This window comes from Erpetoichthys calabaricus, chromosome 12 (assembly GCF_900747795.2).
Source record: "Erpetoichthys calabaricus chromosome 12, fErpCal1.3, whole genome shotgun sequence".
Lineage (NCBI taxonomy): Eukaryota > Metazoa > Chordata > Cladistia > Polypteriformes > Polypteridae > Erpetoichthys > Erpetoichthys calabaricus.
In genome coordinates this window covers 6,060,630-6,075,460 of record NC_041405.2, presented here as the reverse complement: position 1 = coordinate 6,075,460, position 14,831 = coordinate 6,060,630, and the positions used below count along the sequence as shown (strand labels likewise).

Sequence of the window (14,831 nt, the reverse complement as noted above, 5' to 3'; positions counted from 1 at the left end):
TTTCAACTATACATGGTGGCCATCCCCAAACCTGTTTTGTGTCCTTATTACAGTGTATAGCGCAGTGCAACAAAAACAGTGACAAGGGTACAACACAAACATTCCATGCAATCGCAATATTAGAATTTTTAACGATAACAAATGAAAGGTAACATGCTAGCAAATATTATAAGGTACCATCAAATACTGAGGACAATGACTGATACATGACAAAACTCATTTTCTTCTTTTATTCTTCAGATGACTTACAGTATAGTGTTCAAATGATCAGGTACATAGAATGCTTTTTTGTGTGTCTTTAACACTTGAAGAATATCATATGACTTTGAATGTCTAACATGTAACCCTCACCTCACTAGAAGACTCCTGCATTCCTTTTCAAGGATCAATCTGGACTGAAAGGCTGATGTTTGTCTCCTACACAACATTACTAGTGTAACCCCAAGGGGGCACCACTGGGCCCCAAACCACAGGTACAGTAATATCAAACCCAACTCCAGTTTCAAATAAAGGATTTAATTTGTCATCAACACCTTTCTCTCCACAACACTAGTAAAAATACATCAAGACACAATCCTCTCCTTCCATCTCCAAGAGAGCGTTGTTCGTTGCCTCCCGACTCTGACTCATTTAAGTAAGGCGGCAGGCTCTCTTTTAAAGTCGACCCAGGAACTGCTTGCGGTCTCATGACCAAGTCGTCTGGAGCATTTCCAGATCGTACAAAAATCAGAGGCAGCACCCTCTGGTGGTCCCCAAAGACCCAGACAGGGCCCCATTTCCGGACTCCAGCTCCCGTGCCACCCTGCAAGTGTCCTAATCGGGTTCAGGCCTGAACACCACTGCCACCTGTCTTGTTCGGAAATGAACTGCTTCTGGTTAAACCCTTTTGCCCGGTCCATGCATTATGGCCTATTGGCCGGTCAAGAATCCACTAGCTATATTAACATTGTTACACAAAGTTGTTAACATCAGGAACAGTGGAGGCTGCCAGTCTGGCAGAGAGGTCTGTGCGTGATGCAGTTCTGTCAAACACAGAGGTATGATTAACTGGCCAAATCAGAATAGAAAGAATGAAAGTGATTAGCACAGATTAAGAAGCTATTCTGAGTCTTGAGGAAAAGGTGACACAGTGAAGCTTCACATATGGGTGCCATGAGATCTGGTCTGTGGGTAAATCAATGAGCAGTAACTAACAGGGTAGTCCTAAACCTGGGGCATTTGGATACGGACAGATAAGTTTAAGTTTCCATGTTCTACTCAATACTTCCATCCGATTCTAATAATAATAATAATAATAATTCATTACATTTATATAGCGCTTTTCTCAGTACTCAAAGTGCTATCCACAGGGAGGAACCAGAAAGCAAACCCACAATCTTCCACAGTCTCCTTACTACAAAGCAGCACTACCACTGCGCCACCTGTGAGGACATATGCATTCCTGGTACCATAATTTAATTATAAAAATGCAGGAGTGAGATTATCTCATTCAGAGACCCAAAGCCACCTCTGTCGTTATTTAATCCTGTTGAAAAGAAGGTGCTCGTTCATAATTGTCCAAAGTTCTCTGAGATTTCATACTTCTTAAACGAGCTAAACCAGATGCACCAAGATTTACCCGGTACACCTTCTGAAGATGTTTCCTCACATCATTCCACGTGATCTCAAATATACTGTCCAGGTACACTGGTTTGGTGTTGTAGAATTCAGCAAACTGCTGGTTATACTTTTTGAGCACAAATCGCCAGTACATTGACGTGTACCCCTTGTAGAGGTTGCCCCACTTGTATCTTCTTAACAGTCTTCCTTGGCGGCTTGTCGCTTGGGTTTTCGATGAGATGCAGTTCATGGCCCTCTCGTCGAAGTTCATAAAGATTTGTGAGTAACGCTTTTTAAACTGCGTTTTGAAAGGCAGCATTCTTGGTGGCATATGATTTACTGCAAACACTCTGTGGTATCGAGAGTAGTGCTCATGGTTGGATCCTTCCAGTTCACAAGGAGCTCCACAGGCTGGACATTTTTCCCCGCAGCCTCTCAATAATCTAAACAGCTGTTTGTGAGGGGGATTGGGGAGACTCCTTATTTCAAAGCTCACGTCCCAAGAACTAAACTCATGCAGAAGCTCTTTCTCCAGGGTGTCCATTACTTGTTGTAGATCTTTGCTAAACTCAGCAGCATTTACTTCATATCCAAATTTAGCCACTTCCAGCTTTTCTTTCAGGATAACTATTATCAACTCGAGCTCTGAAATGAACTTCTGCAGGAACTCATCTGCAGTATTCAGATTTATTTTTGCGACTTGTGTCAGGGTCATCTTAACTGCACTACAAAGACGCTGTGTTGTCTCCTCTGCCAGTGACAAAATCCTTACTTTACCATTCATTACAGTTCTGCAATACACATTTGCTTGTTTCTCTAGCCAGTTAAGTGCGTATTGGTCATAATCTGTGATGTAGTGCTTGTAAGCATCAAAGCTGTCTCTTTTGTAAACGTTTACTAGGAGGGCGAGCTGGAAGTAACTGATATTGTCAAAAACGTAAGGCATCCACTTCTCCCTCATATTTGTGGTGACCTGTTTTGAAAGCTGCCGCTGGACCGCACTCTTCAGAGATGGCTTCAGACACAAAGAACAGAAGCGTTTTGCTAACTTTTGACTGAGATCTCCTTCCCGGTAGAGGTCTTTGAGAGTCTCGCAGTATGCAGCCTTCTCTTCTTCAAGTCTGTCCAGTAGATTATTGTTCTGAAGAAATCTGTTGTGCATTTCCTGGAAATGATGAACAGCAATCGCACAAATATGAAGTTTCAGGTCAACGTAGAACTGGTCAGTGAGCTTCCTCCTTTCATCATAAAGTTTCTCGATTTGTTTATCGATGATCATTATTACACCAGTGCAGTAATGCGGGTCGTAATCTGTGTCTCTATCGACCAGATCTTCAATGTATTTTTTGCATTCTCTTATAATGCTATTGGCTGTCTCCTGGACGCTGGTCGATGTGAATCCCAATGTTAGCGAAAATCCAGATTTATCTAATGTTTTAAAATGCACTGGGAGAACTTTGAACCCATCATCTCCTATTGGCTCACATTTTCTATCTTTCAGTTTCCACTTCAAATCCTTCCTCTGACTAGCATTATTCAGAAGGCTTTTTTCCATATCTCGCTGAATGTCCACTTTATCCTCCGGATATTTGAAGAAACCAACAGTTTCCTTCCACATCTCATCAAATATCCGAGTGAGCTCTGCATCAGAAAGTTCTTTCTTCTCTTCTTTGCACTTCTTCACTAGTTCCTTTACTTTATGTTGGATGTTCGCGTCGCAGGATTTACGGATTTTGCGAACGCTGTTCTGCCTTTCCCAGTTTTCAGCTGACGTTTCCAACTTCTTCAAACTGTCATCTTTAAGCTGCTGGCAGGAGATTTTGATGTTGGTCTCAAAATAGTGCCTGTGGTTCTCTATAAACTGTTTATTATCTATATCCTTCTTAAAATAACTCTGGAGATTATCAAGAGCTTTGTTCTCCTGCTCTTTCCGCAACTCCTCCACTTCTATTGATAATTTTGAAAGGAGGTCATCCAGCTCCTCACAGTTCTTAATTTTCACTTCCTCCCTTTCCCACCATTCCATGAACCTTTGCTGTATCTCCCATATCCAGTTTCGATAGTGAGTGTCAAGTTTAGCAAATGCAGCTGCCTCAAGACTGTTCTGGAAGCTGAATAGAAAGTCTTCTGATTTCACAGCAACAGAAACATCTTCCATCCACACAATGAAGTCCCCAATCTTTGATGGCTTTTGTTTCTTTTTCTGCTCTTTGATATAATTGAGGAGCTCTTTTTTGAGTTCAAATACGCTTTCACTGTAACCAACATTTACTGCTGCCATTGGTGGAACGCCATGCCAGAGGCCAGCTATATATTTATTTGCACTGCCCGGGTCACACTGAATCACATCAGAGAATTCACAGTAGACGCCTTCTTTCTTTTCCTGTTTTGCCGCAGCTTGAGTAACAGCATTCAGTCTGTTCAGAAGCTGAGTGGTGCCAAGCAAATTCATTTCCTTAGCAGAAATGTCAGCAACGTTCTGGTGGATAAAGTAAATGCTGGGCTTCTTTCCGGTTTCTTTCATCCTTATTAATGCATGGATGACAATCTGCAGAACGTCTTGCATTTCGGCACTGGACTCAGATGCCAGATTTACTAGTGTGACATCACTTAATGCAGCTATCATGGTGGCCATTTCATTGTCATGTTCATAGTTGTCAGTCAGAGACATTAATTCCTGAGACTTTAATCCCTCCGTGTCGATCACCATGATGTAATCACATCCAAGTTCTGGCTTAATATCTGGGGCCACGTGGATCAGCTGCATAAAGGCCCCCTGTGTACACCTTCCAGCACTGACGGCAAACTGAAGGCCAAAGAGGGTGTTGAGAAGAGTGGATTTCCCTGAGCTTTGCACTCCCAGTACAGAAAGGACAAATATGCGAGTGTCTGGGTGTGTTCTTTTGTTCACTTCATTCAGAATGTCAGACACCCACCTCATGGGTATGTTACAGACGTTGCCATCAATGAGTTCCACTGGGAAGCCAGCAAGCAGTATTTCTGCAACGGTGGCAGGCAAGTGGAGCAGGTCCTCTTTTAATCTGGAATCACACATAAGGAAAGTCTCATAAATCTGCCCGATTTCACGCAAAAAATGTTCCAGCCCAAGAGAGCTGCTTGTTAGCTTTTCAAGGAGTTGCTTTTGCTCATTTAGGTCCTTGCCTGCCATTTTTAGCTGTTCTCGCAGTTCAGGTAGAGCTGTTGATGAGAGAGAGTCCAGCTTCAGCTTCATCCACTGCAGAAAGAAGAGCCGCTCCTCCTTGGCACAGCCCAGGCTTGTTTCCAGAAATGTTTTCATTGCAGGTGTAATGTCATTTTCAGAATATTTAAGGTGAATCTGCCTCTTTTTTTGATCTAATTCCCTATAATAGTCCAGTGTGTTCTTCTGTCCAATCTCCCTTAACCGTAGACTTTCCTTTTCGATTTTTGAATACTCGTGCCAAGCTGGCCCTTGAAATGGGAACATCACTTGTTTGAATTCTGTGATATTGTGACAATGCAAGTCAGCAAGAACCTCCTCTGCCTTCTTTCGTCCGGCCTGACATGGACCATAGTCTTCATCCACTTCAAATCCATGCTCCCTTGCAAGCTTGGACATTTCTTCTAGACTCATGCAGTTTTGTCTTGATGCCTGGATGTTGGTTATCTTCGTTCGAATCTCAGAGATGCATTCATTTTTATTTCTCATTTGCTGGGTCAGTATCTGACTTTTGGTAATTTTGTGTGTTATAATCAATCCTTGCAGACGTTTTTTTAGTACTTCTTGTTTGTTGGTTTGTGGGTTTACCAACAGGAAAAGTTTTGCTTTTGATCTTGAGAGGTTCACGATAACTTCCTCCTCTTCATCTCCAATGTTGTCCACAAAAACAAAAATGGCAGAAGACACGTCAGAGAGTAGTGTAACCTGCGTGGGAAAAGACAAAGCATCTCCTCGAAGGTTCATAAGAGCAAAAGGCTCCTGAAAAACATCAAGGCTTTCATTTCCGCTTGGCAAATACCAAATTAGTTCAACCAGACCGTTAGAAATTTCCCTGGCGACATCTCCACCTTCCATTTCTGAATGTACAAAGAAATTGTAAGAATTTTGGGAACTGCTCAAAAGACAGTTGAGGAAGGCTGACTTTGAAGACTGAAGTTTCCCTAGCCTGATGAATGTCACCGTGTGCAATGGTTGGGTTGCTACGCCACATTCAGTAGTAAAACTGGAACCCTCGATTGATTTCTGGTGCCATTTCTTCATGATAGATCTCAGTCCCCAGAGGAGAAACACACCCTGCTTCTCACAACTTGGAATCAGTATGGGCACTGCAAATTGGCACATTGACATTCTTAGCACAAGCTCCTGTTGGACAAACATGTCGGAACACATGAAAACCGCCAGAACCACATCCAGTGGATTAAGGAGAATCATGTTATCCAGTTCGGTGGGAAACAAGTCTCCTAGATCACAATCAGAACACTCGCTAGTAGACGCTAATTTTGCTGATGTTTCATCTGCTTTGCATTTCATTTTCATGGCATCTGAATGTACCATCATTAACTTTTGAATAAAATACCATGGTATGTCACTAAAACTCGAAGGCCTACCTGAAAGGAGAGTAAGTGGACTAAACATCTTAATTTCTTTGAGGGAGAGCTTTGTTGCACAGAATTTCTCTAAACCCAAACTTTCTATAATGGCATTTTTCATCACCAGGTGGGTCTTCTCTTGCTGCTGTTCAGATGCTTTTTGGGCGCACTGCAGAACCAACTGTACAAGTTCATTTGACTTCCTCTTCCATGAGTCTTTTCTAGCTGTGTTGTCTTTTATAATTGATTTGATTTTGTCCAGCATCCCCCCATAATCCTGGTTGACCTCTCCATTTGTGCTAAAGACAACTTGATGAAGTGAGGGACACATGTCTGGTCCTAACTCCTCCACCGCAGTTCCCAAAATCCTTGCTATTTCTTCCCTTTTGCTGTCTGAATCCATGTCCCCTTCCATGTCTTTGGTGAGTAGTATTTCAAAGATCATGGCCTGAGCTTGTTCATCTGTCTGGTCTCCTTGCTCAGTAACATACTTGTCCAGCTTTAGGATTTTATTTTCAATAAGTTGCCACTCACTTTGTGAAAAGCAATTCTTCTGCAGGACATTTCCACTTGCAACATATGGGTAAAAAAGAGCATTGACCAGAGCCTTATGCCTTTGATGGCCCAACTGTGCAACCGATTCCTTGAGTCTAAGGAGCTCGATGCAAGCAGCATACATGAACATCTCTTGGGCACCTTTAATCAAAGGATTGACTCCTGAAGCCTGACTCCTGATTTTGGAAAATAGGGAATGCACACTTTGAAAATCTGTCAGCTCCTTTTGGGTGGATGGATCTGTATATTTAGTGACTACGGACAGAAGTTCATCAATACCTGGGAAGCTGGACTTATCCAAAATAGAGCGTTGTCCAAGAAGGCTAGACACTCGATCTAACAGGGCAGTCTTATGGAATGCTGTCAGCTGTGAATTACCAATGCCATATGCTACCCATTTAAGGAATGCCTGCATGTCCTTGTTACGGATGACATTTTGGTACCAAAAGTGGTTGGCGTTTCTGCCCTGGAGCATTTTCACTTGAAAGTATACCTTCAGGCATTCACAAATATGTTCGGTGCACTTTTCGCCAAAAGTTTCACTAGAGTTCCCAGGCCATTCTCTGCTTTCTTCAAGTAGATCATGAACAATCACTTCTGCTTTCATCAGTTTCTCCACTTCAAGGTCCATATCTTCTAAGCCAGTTTCCATTTCCCAATATATTTTGATTGTGTTGGCTACTGATTCATAGTCTTCAAAATCTTTCTTGTGGTTCCATAGCACGATATTCCACATAGGAATGAAACGATTTTTATGTCCACGGTCAATTATCCTCCACATACCACTTTTGGACAAGAGTTCGTTTTGCCATTGGTCCAGAGAATCTGAGTCTGGTGGTCCACCATCTACCTGAAAGACGATTGCAAGATGTTTCTGATTCTGCTCATCATATTTCCTTATTACCATATTTTCAAAGGTTGAAGGGTCTTTGGAAGAGTGGGACTTCCACAAAAAATAATTCTCCTCATCTATGATTTTTTCCACCAGCTCCCGCCGTGTCTCTCTCTGTTCTTCTGAGAATTGAGAACTATCTACTTTCATCCTCGTGGACCCTCCAAAGGTGCACATAGTGTTGGCATGCGAGCCATACCTTTCCAGGATTATCTTGCATTGCTCATTCTGCTCTTCTCCAATTAGTGATTCCAGCTTCTTCAAGTCAGATACCACTGCACTAGAAAGAAAGAGGTTGTGCCATATGAAGGTGCATGTTGCAACTGGGATGAAAGATCTCTTCCACTCACACATGTACGATACATCTGCCTTCTTCATGGAACCTGACCCAGGGTCCTCATCATAGCAAACCGAACTAGTGATGTCTACATCTGCTGTCATTTCCTGGTAAATGCTGTATCCTCCAATTTCAAGTAACTTTGCGGATATTTCTTCCTGGGTGCGAGACTCAAAAAACTGAAACAGATCCAACACTTCATTTTCATGATACGACCACCTACATTTCACAGGCACATCGATCATTTTCAATCGTTTCTTCAGCATATCTTTGGGATTGTCAGAGAAAAGAATTCCCTGAAGCGCAAGTCCACCAGATGAGTTCTGCAGAACTTGTGTCCATTTTTCTGGAGGAGCCATTGGATCCCAGTCACATTCTTTTTGTCGCCGAAGGGGCATGATGCTTCTCCTGTCCGAAAAATGTTACTTCCCACTACGCCAAAGTGGCCGTCTTTGATACCTGCAAATGAAAAGGACACCATGTTCATCAGCAGAATACTTAGAGAAGCTCAGTAAGCAAGCAGAACCACAGAAAGGTTTTACAAGATGTCACTTTTTCAGGTGTATTGTTTTAAGCTGAGTCGAATATCATACAAAGACAATTTGCAGTAGAGGTTTGTCACATAGTGAATGTTTCAAAATCTTTACCTTCTAGCAATGTACATTAAGAAAAACCTGCCTTCAGGGAACTTCCTAAATGTTCAGTTACAATTTTATCATTCCTCCATCCACCCTTTTATTTACTTCACCCATTTTGTAAGAAAATAACAGCTAACCAGAGCCTATGGGGTGCAAGACAGGATGCCACCATGGACGGGATACACCAGGGCTTTTTACTTTTTACAGACTAATTTATACTCACCCGTTAATCAGCAGCATAGCTTGGGGGGCTCACAATGGCACTGTGATTGGTGTGGTAGCCTCACAGCTCCATGGTACTGACAAGACTGGGATCTGAACTCGATTTCTGTGTGAAAACGCCCGCGTAGTAGTGAAACAGGACAAACTTTAAAAATCAATAAACAAACAGGTATCGCTACTTAAGCATGAGTGAGGAGGACCCCGCACAGCTCCCTACTCCTAATGTCACGCTTCTCCCCCCTCCTCGGCCCACAGCCTCTCTCGAATTACTGTGAATATATCGCTCCTGCAAGCGAACTATGATTCTTAGAGTGTATTAAAAGAAATGGCAAAATCAATCGGAATGTTCAAGCTAATTATAGAAAAAATCCTGATTTAAATCCGTTAAGTAGTTCTCTCGTTCACTCGCTAAGTGGAGGTAAGATATGCCCTGGGACTGGCGCTGGTGAGGAGAGCCCCACCCCCTTCCCCTCGATCCACTGCGTCTCTCTCGGATGCGTGCATATAAATCGATACTGCAAGCAAACTATTATACTTAGTGAGAAGTCACAAACTCGACCGGAACGTTCAACCAAATTATAGAAAAAAAAAACTCAATCTAAATCTGTTAACTAGTTCTCTCGAGAAAAGCAGACAGACAGACAGAGAGAAGCTGGATTTTATATATCTCTCTATTATAAAAAAAATCTTGGAAGGAGACAAAACGCGATTTCCTCGGAGAGACACTTATACGTCCTGCGAGACGAGTCCACACCTGGGGCCAGAAATAAAGGACAAAGAGTAGATGACAAAGTAGAACGTCGGCATCATACACATGCAGAGCAGGGTAGAGATAATGGAAGCATGAAAATTCAAAAGTCTCACAAAAAGATCACATCAACGCAAACAAACGGAAATTATTACTTGGTGAAATAACGGAACAGCGAAAACAGATCAAATATATTGTTTGGATTTAAACTTTAAGTCGGAGACTTGTAGATCGTCTAATTCGTGTTGCCAGTGAGAATTAAAAGATTCCAAAAACGCTGGCACCGTATGAAGTCCCGTGAGATAGAGACTTTTAACATGAGATTCTTTAAAGTCACGCCATACTTACAACTATTTTCAAACAAGACCGCAGTCATCTAACCTCTCAGTCGTGTGAATGCTTTTGTCAGACACAGTTCCTGTGCTCTCAGCTCTTATAAATTTTGTCAGGACAATACTTTTTTACGTTCTAGATGACACGTCAACGAGGAAGCAAAGAAGAAAAAGCATGGACAAACATACAAAAAAGTTGTTTTATTTATTAGAGAGAAAGAAACAATATTCACTCACAGGTGTTGCGCTGTCATGATGTAAGTCCAAACACGGAATAAAAATTCAATGCGATCCTGAAGAAAGGTTAATTCCAGATATTGTTTTTACTAAAGTTTTAAAGTAAACATGAAAATAATGCATACGTAACAATTCCCATGAAAATAACAATCTCTTAAAATTGTATATCCAGTTAACCAAACTCAGGGGTGGGTGAGTGAAGCAAGCAGGGGGCTGAGCCCCCTTGTATACAGATAAGAACTGGCATCTCAGCCAGGGAGGAGGACAGACTAGTATCTGGGCGGGAGGCCTGAGAGGAATGTTGTACAGACTGGCCGTCTGAACAGAAAGACAAGCTGGAACTTGGGAGTAGTTCTTTCCCCCATGTGCTAAGTGGCAGCCTGGAAGTGAGAACCCAGCGGGGACACTTGCAAGGGTGCTAGGGAAATAGATTCCGGAAGTGCAGCCCTTTTGGGGTCCCTTGGGATTGACAGAGGGCACTGTCAGGGAGAGGACCACTCTACTCTACTGTCTATGGCCTGTTAGTGCTTCCTAGAGGAGACAGAATGGTGCCAGAGCATTCCTGGGTCCGGCAATAAAAGTAAGCCCAATAACAATACAACACACGTTAATAGAATTAAATAAAGGATTTTTATTCTTCTTCCAGGCACTTTCCACAGTCCTCTTTCATAAATAAGCCACAAATTCATAATAAATGATCAATAACCAACCATTCATCCTCCTTCACCCCTGCTGAGTTTTACCTGCTGCCTCCCGACTCTGACTTGTCCATATGTGGCAGCGGGCAAAACTCAGTGGGGGCGTATTGCTGGGTCTTTGGTTCAGGACTCTCTGGTGCTCTCTTGTGGTCAATATACATTTATATATTTATATATACATTTTTAGTTTCCAAAAGGCCTGACCACATGAATGTTCCAGAAGGAAGATTTATTTATTTACAGTGGTGTGAAAAACTATTTGCCCCCTTCCTGATTTCTTATTCTTTTCCATGTTTGTCACACAAAATGTTTCTGATCATCAAACACATTTAACCATTAGTCAAATATAACACAAGTAAACACAAAATGCAGTTTGTAAATGGTGGTTTTTATTATTTAGGGAGAAAAAAAAATCCAAACCTACATGGCCCTGTGTGAAAAAGTAATTGCCCCCTGAACCTAATAACTGGTTGGGCCACCCTTAGCAGCAATAACTGCAATCAAGCGTTTGCGATAACTTGCAATGAGTCTTTTACAGCGCTCTGGAGGAATTTTGGCCCACTCATCTTTGCAAAATTGTTGTAATTCAGCTTTATTTGAGGGTTTTCTAGCATGAACCGCCTTTTTAAGGTCATGCCATAGCATCTCAATTGGATTCAGGTCAGGACTTTGACTAGGCCACTCCAAAGTCTTCATTTTGTTTTTCTTCAGCCATTCAGAGGTGGATTTGCTGGTGTGTTTTGGGTCATTGTCCTGTTGCAGCACCCAAGATCGCTTCAGCTTGAGTTGACGAACAGATGGCCGGACATTCTCCTTCAGGATTTTTTGGTAGATAGTAGAATTCATGGTTCCATCTATCACAGCAAACCTTCCAGGTCCTGAAGCAGCAAAACAATCCCAGACCATCACACTACCACCACCATATTTTACTGTTGGTATGATGTTCTTTTTCTGAAATGCTGTGTTCCTTTTACACCAGATGTAACGGGACATTTGCCTTCCAAAAAGTTCAACTTTTGACTCATCAGTCCACAAGGTATTTTCCCAAAAGTCTTGGCAATCATTGAGATGTTTCTTAGCAAAATTGAGACGAGCCCTAATGTTCTTTTTGCTTAACAGTGGTTTGCGTCTTGGAAATCTGCCATGCAGGCCGTTTTTGCCCAGTCTCTTTCTTATGGTGGAGTCGTGAACACTGACCTTAATTGAGGCAAGTGAGGCATGCAGTTCTTTAGACGTTGTCCTGGGGTCTTTTGTGACCTCTCGGATGAGTCGTCTCTGCGCTTTAGGGGTAATTTTGGTCGGCCGGCCACTCCTGGGAAGGTTCACCACTGTTCCATGTTTTTGCCATTTGTGGATAATGGCTCTCACTGTGGTTCGCTGGAGTCCCAAAGCTTTAGAAATGGCTTTATAACCTTTACCAGACAGATAGATCTCAATTACTTCTGTTCTCATTTGTTCCTGAATTTCTTTAGATCTTGGCATGATGTCTAGCTTTTGAGGTGCTTTTGGTCTACTTCTCTGTGTCAGGCAGCTCCTATTTAAGTGATTTCTTGATTGAAACAGGTGTGGCAATAATCAGGCCTGGGGGTGGCTACGGAAATTGAACTCAGGTGTGATACACCACAGTTAGGTTATTTTTTAACAAGGGGGCAATTACTTTTTCACACAGGGCCATATAGGTTTGGATTTTTTTTCTCCCTAAATAATAAACACCATCATTTAAAAACTGCATTTTGTGTTTACTTGTGTTATATTTGACTAATGGTTAAGTGTGTTTGATGATCAGAAACATTTTGTGTGACAAACATGCAAAAGAATAAGAAATCAGGAAGGGGGCAAATAGTTTTTCACACCACTGTATATCCACAACAGGCTCCATACAGTAAGTAACAATGAATAAATGATAAAGATTTGTGAAATACCAATGGTTCCTGATTGTAAAAAGACTCTCACTGCATACAATAACACAAGCATAATTGACCACAAGCGACCGCCTGCAACAGCAGCTCCCTGTTTGTTTGTCTTTGTTGTTGTTTGCTACTTCTTTATGGATAACCATGGATAACCCTGCTTGGACCCGATTATTCTGAGAGCAGGATGCACCAGTTTGTCAGGCCCTGGGGGACTATGTGTTAAAAGTGGTGTTGTGTAATACTGGAGCACCACAGAAAACTGTCCTGTCTCCATTCCTGTTCACCCCTCCACACAACAGACCTCCAAAACAGTACCAGCATTTGCCACCTACAGAGATTCTCAGATGACTTGTCCATCTTGCGTTAATAATGGAGATGAGTCCGAGTACAGGACGGATGTGAAGAACTTCATATTGTGGTGCAGGGACAACAACTTGCAACTCAACATCAGCGAGACCAAAGAGCTGAGGATGTGGAAGGAGGCTAAGGAAGGGCTGCAGAGCTACAAGTACCTGGGGAGTCCACGTGAACATCAAACTGGAACAACAATACAGTGGCGCCGGACAAGAGCGGCCTGAGCAGACTGAACTTCGAGGAGACTCAGATCTTTAGATTTATACAGGAAGCTGCAGGAAATAATATACCAGTTCATAGTAGCCAGTGTGGTGCTCTGCGCTGTGGTCTCCTGGAGAAGCAACCTGCTCTCAAAAGAAGCACAACACCTGAACAAATGTATCAGGAAAGCTAGCACCATCGCAGGGCGAACCCTGGACACACTGGAAGCTGTTGTGGAAAAGAGGATGGGGGGAAAAATCGGATGCTATCATGAAAAATTGTGTTCTTGTGGGGCACTTTTAGCCATTGCAATAAAGATTTCTGTGTTTTTTATTTTTCTACACTAGGGGAGTTTTGCTCGCCAACCCCTTCCCCCCCCCGCCAGCACTATGTGCCATTGTGAAAAGGGGGGCTGAACGGACCCCAATGAGACGCGGTCGCTCCTCCAAAACCCCCTCTTAAACGGTGATACAATGGGAAACAAATAACGGTTGCTTTTTTTTAACTGATGACTTGCTGCTGCTGCCATGCCGCGTGATCTGCATTTTGTGCAACAGTTCAAATGTTTAAAAGCCTGTACAGCAACTGTCATTTTCTCTCACTGCCTTGTTTCCTTTCTCCCCCAGGCATCCTCAAACACTATTCGATCTCTTTTCGTTGTTCCATTATTTCACCGAGTAATATTTTCCGTTTGTTTGCACTAATGTGATCTTTACTCTCATTTTTTATGAGACTTTCGAATTTTCCTACTTCTGTTTTCTCTAACTTGCTCTGTATATCACGGGACTTGCTTCGAAAGGTTGTAAGTATGACATAACTTGACCATCTCGCGAGACGTGAAAGTGTCTCTCTGTCTCTCTTCAAAAGATCAAGTCTCATTGCCAGAAACAAGTCTCGTTACAAGATTTTTTTTTATAATAGAGAAATATTAGGAGGTTTTACAAAGCCCTAAGGACCAGCTTCAGATGCAGAGAACCCCATTCCCAGAATGAACTGGTGCTATGTCAAACAACAGAGCTACGAGGAACCACATCAGAACAATAAAGTGCCATTAAAGAATCAGCATTTCTTCATAGAGTACAAGTAAAAGATGACTTAAATAACCCGAACATTAACACCCATATGGTCCTATTCATGACCAGCAACCTTGAAATATCATAAAATGACACGTCACATGTCTGTATTATCACCTTTTTTTCAAAGTTTTAAAAAGGAGCAACTTTGATGCCTCGTATGTCATTAGTCATTAGTCAGTACTCCATCATTATACACAGAAGTTCAATATGGTGCCCCGCAGGGCTCAGTACTGGGACCTTCACTGTTTTCACTTTACATGCTTCCACTGGGATCTCTCATTAGGAAACATCATGTTAATTTTCACTCGTACGCAGACGACACCCAGTTATACCTTTCAAATCAAGTTTCTCCAATGTTCTGTTTAATTAGTTGTGTTAGTGAATTAAAGGAATGGATGGATGAGAACTACTTGTCTTTAAACACCAATGTTAACTGCTGGAGGGAATGACGCTGATCACA

At 42.2% G+C, this 14,831-nt stretch overlaps 1 protein-coding gene across 1 annotated transcript in view; it reads right to left on the bottom strand.

Moving 5' to 3' along the window:
* Positions 1 to 495: 495 nt before the first annotated feature.
* Positions 496 to 14,831, bottom strand: part of LOC114661778 (interferon-induced very large GTPase 1-like) — a 62,226-nt gene continuing 47,890 nt past the window's right edge. The window contains exons 2-3 of the mRNA XM_051934705.1: positions 1,432 to 3,629; positions 496 to 1,276 (exon numbers count right to left, since the gene is read on the bottom strand). Coding sequence (XP_051790665.1) covers positions 1,520 to 3,629 — 2,110 coding nt within the window. The 3' untranslated portion in view covers positions 496 to 1,276; positions 1,432 to 1,519. The remainder of the gene's footprint in view (positions 1,277 to 1,431; positions 3,630 to 14,831) is intronic.